A 3,482-nucleotide genomic window follows, 5' to 3' on the forward strand; every position below is an offset into this window, starting at 1 on the left:
TGCGTCTCCAATCAAGATGGCATTGAAATCCTCAGAGAGATCCACGCAGGGACTCGCGGGCATCACGCCGCTCCCGTATCACTCGTTGCAAAAGCTTTTCTGCTAGGTTTCTATTGGCTTACAGCTAAAGAAGACGCTGATAAAATAGTCAAGACCTGCCGAGGTTGTCGCATTTACGCTACTCAACCAAACGCTCCAGCCCAAGAGCTGAAGACCATACCTATCACCTGGCCATTTGCGGTCCTGGGGCTTGATATGGTTGGTAAGTTAAAAAAATCATCTCCCGGCGGTTTTGAGTACCTCCTGGTCGCCGTTGACAAGTTCAAGAAATGGATCGAGGCTAAGCCAAGGAGAAAAGCCGACGGTGCTACGGCACTAAAATTCGTCTGCAGCCTCGTGATGAGATTCGGCATCCCGCACAAAGCATAATCACAGATAATGGCACGAACTTTGCTCAAGGAGAATTGAGGGATTATTGTGAGACAATGGGGATACGATCGGACCTCGCATCCGTGGCTCATCCACAGTCCAATGGTCAGGTTGAAAGGGCTAACGGCCTAATATTATCAGGAATTAAACCACGCCTTGAAGGACCGCTGCGACGAGCAGCCGGAGCTTGGGCTGATGAGTTGGAGGCTGTTCTGTGGAGTTTACGAACTACCCCTAACAGATCAACAGGGTTTACCCCTTTTTTCCTGGTATACGGATCCGAAGCCGTACTTCCCTCCGACATCATCCACGATTCACCGCGAGTTTCCGCCTACAATGAAGAAACAGCTGACGAGGCAAGACAGCTATCTCTGGACCTGATCGAGGAAGCTCGGAACTTAGCAGATCAGTAGATCCGCCATCTATCAGCAAAAGCTCCGACGTTATCACAGCAAGCCGAGTTCGGAAACGCTCCTTTATGGCAGGAGACCTGGTCCTCCGCCTTCGACAGTGAAAGACCATAAGCTGCAATCTCCATGGGAAGGACCCTTCGTCGTTAGCAAAGTGCTTCATAACGGGTCGTACTACCTTGTTGATTTCCGCGAGTTAAGGGATAGACCTGCTAACGGGCACCGGAAACGCAAGCGTGAGGATCCGGATGACATCTACGATGAAACAGATCGCCCTTGGAATATCGCACAGCTACGTCCTTTCTACACTTAGCATATATTTTCCGAGTTCTAAACTCTGTAATAGTTATACATGATCAATGAAATAAAGCTTCTGGTTCACTCTTTTGAGTCTTTTACCTCCTTTACTTGTTCATTTTAGATCGTGTATGTTTTTTCCGACTAAAACCGCAGAGCTGGATTTTTCCGCCTAGGCGTGTATGAAAGTTGTGATTTTCAAAATCGTCCTTTAGGACGTAAGCTTAAGTTTTCTGATAAAGTTGTTATCTGTTGCGAACTCGTGGATTCCTAGTAGCGATTTCCGGCACCTATGCCTGGGGGCTTGTTTCCACGGTTATGGACGGACTGCCATTGGGCTTCGCTGCGCCGCGGCGAGCGTTTCCGGCTAAGGTTTTCCGGCTCGTGGAAGGTCAAGCGAGCAAGCCGGAAAATAACGAAGTCAGCACTTGCTTTCCGACATAAAACGAAACATGCACACAATATTTAACGGATAGCAGGATAAGTGTTTCCGCCCCATGCATAATTGTTTCGTTCCTAGCTACTTAAGAATTTAAAGTCTTATTACAAACCCTCGCTGGGGCCAAAATGATGCATTGCTTTTCCCGCAGGAATAAAAGTTCTCACTCCCCCTTAGCCGGAGAAGTTTTGCCCTCTGGATCTTGTTCCTTGGCGCCTTCGGCCGGAGAAGATACGTCTTCTTCACTTTCCTTTTCTTCGGAAGCAGCAGTGCTGGTCTTGGGTTCTTCTTGGGGCGCATCCTTGGAGCTGGTCCAGGTAAACTCGGCTCCGGATTCCGCAGGTCGCGCCTGGGCGTCGAGATCCTTCAAAAGTTCCGCTTCTAAGGCCTCGTCAGCAGCGAGGACGACCTTGTCGTAGAATTCCTCGTGCCGGATCCTGCGCGCGATGCGGGTGTCGTAGCCGCTCACTGCATCCAGCAGCTCGCCGACGTCCGCATCCGGAGGAACGCCCGTGGTCACTTCATCAAGATCAAGACCCGGAGTATGTGCTAGGCACATGGTCAAGGCCATTGCAGCTGCGCCTCGGGCTGAAGATGCTTGTAGATCAGTCACCAGCTCCGGCAGAACGTCCATCTTACCAATAAGCTTGCGCACGTCACAAGTGCGGCTCCTTTTGATGTTCAAATTATGGCATATTTTGCGGGAGGCGGAGATGAGATCCTTGCAGTCATCACCCGCGAGTTGCAGAAGATCGTCTCGTGGGAACAAATTCCGGCGCTGTTCCGGGTACCCAAGCGGCTCTACATAAAAAGATAATCAGGATATAAGCACGCAATTTAAGCGCAAAGTAAAAAAGAGTCGGAGCAAATATCTTGACAAGGTTCCGATATCATACCCAAGATGTTCTCATTGAGCAAGTCCCAGTGCTGCTCCGCTGTCTCCATGAATTTCCGGAGTCCGTTGAGCTCCTTTTGCTGCCTCCTGATGGTCTCGCTGTCGCATTCTTTTTCAGCTCCAGCTCGCCCTTCTCCCCGATATGCTCGGAGTTTTTCTCCGCCAATGCTTTTCGGCCTGCTCCCTCTTAAGTTCCGCCTCCTTTAGCTTCGTCTCCAATTCTTGGTACGAGGAGCGCAGGTTCTCAAGTTCAGTCGAAGCTGTTGCAAGGGAGGAGGATGCGCCTATAATAATATACGTTAACAGCAAATTTGAAGTCGGAATTTGGTTAATAACGAAGAAGGTGGAAACCAACCTTGGGCGTCTGCCAGTTGTTTAGCCAGTTCCGCATTCTCATCCTTCAGGGTCCGGATATTTTCCGCCTGACTCAGAGTAACGCGGCGCTGCAGGGCAATGTTCTTGTGCAGCTCGTAGTGCAGCGCCTGCCGTTCTCGTAAAATTTAAACAAAGGCAGGAGTAAAAATTCCGCCGTAGCGTTGGTTTTTTAAAGCATCATTGCCGGAACTTTTCCGCCATAATGCTTGGGGGCTACTGGTCCATTCTAAAAAAACTTTCCCGGAAGTAATTTTTCTCTAAGCATTTAAGCGCTAACTACTTTTTGAGTTTCCGCCTACATGCTTGGGGGCTACTGGGGAGTACCTTTTGCTTGCAGATAAGTTGATCGCAGAACTGGCCAATGTTTTTCTTGAAGTCCCGGATCTCCGATGTCCTGGAATCCGGCTTCCCTGTGCGTTGTTCAGCATGGCGTTGAGCAGGTCTTGTTCAAGTTCCCACTTCTCCGCCTCAGTCAGCTTGTTAAAAAACTTGGTGGCATACGCCTTGGGGGTGGAAGTGGTGTCCGCCGGATCTCCGAAGTTCTTCGGAAAAACGACTATGTCGCCAGCACCCTCTCCAGCCTTCTCGGAAGTGACTTCCGCATCTCCTTGGCCTTGTGTTTCCGCCTCTTCTTGGG

At 50.0% G+C, this 3,482-nt stretch overlaps 1 protein-coding gene across 1 annotated transcript; it reads right to left on the minus strand.

Annotated features, from left to right (window-relative positions):
• Positions 1-1,568: 1,568 nt before the first annotated feature.
• Positions 1,569-2,565, minus strand: LOC139833267 (uncharacterized). The gene is made up of 2 exons (XM_071823490.1): positions 2,472-2,565; positions 1,569-2,376 (listed from the first exon to the last, which is right to left on the minus strand). The coding sequence occupies exons 1-2, from the start codon at positions 2,518-2,520 to the stop codon at positions 1,739-1,741; spliced, it is 687 nt and encodes a 228-aa protein (XP_071679591.1). The 5' UTR covers positions 2,521-2,565; the 3' UTR covers positions 1,569-1,738.
• Between the last annotated feature and the right edge of the window lie 917 nt (positions 2,566-3,482).

The sequence above is a fragment of the Lolium perenne genome, chromosome 7, assembly GCF_019359855.2.
Source record: "Lolium perenne isolate Kyuss_39 chromosome 7, Kyuss_2.0, whole genome shotgun sequence".
In the NCBI taxonomy this organism is placed as follows: Eukaryota; Viridiplantae; Streptophyta; class Magnoliopsida; order Poales; family Poaceae; genus Lolium; species Lolium perenne.

What these genes read in the sequence shown, in the direction of transcription:
- LOC139833267 (XM_071823490.1), bottom strand. Translation starts at nt 2,520, where the DNA reads ATGGAGACAGCGGAGCAGCACTGGGACTTGCTCAATGAGAACATCTTG. An exon ending in GCTCAATGAGAACATCTTGG is followed by an intron (nt 2,377 to 2,471) that starts GTATGATATCGG and finishes CTTTTTATGTAG; the next exon opens with AGCCGCTTGGGTACCCGGAA.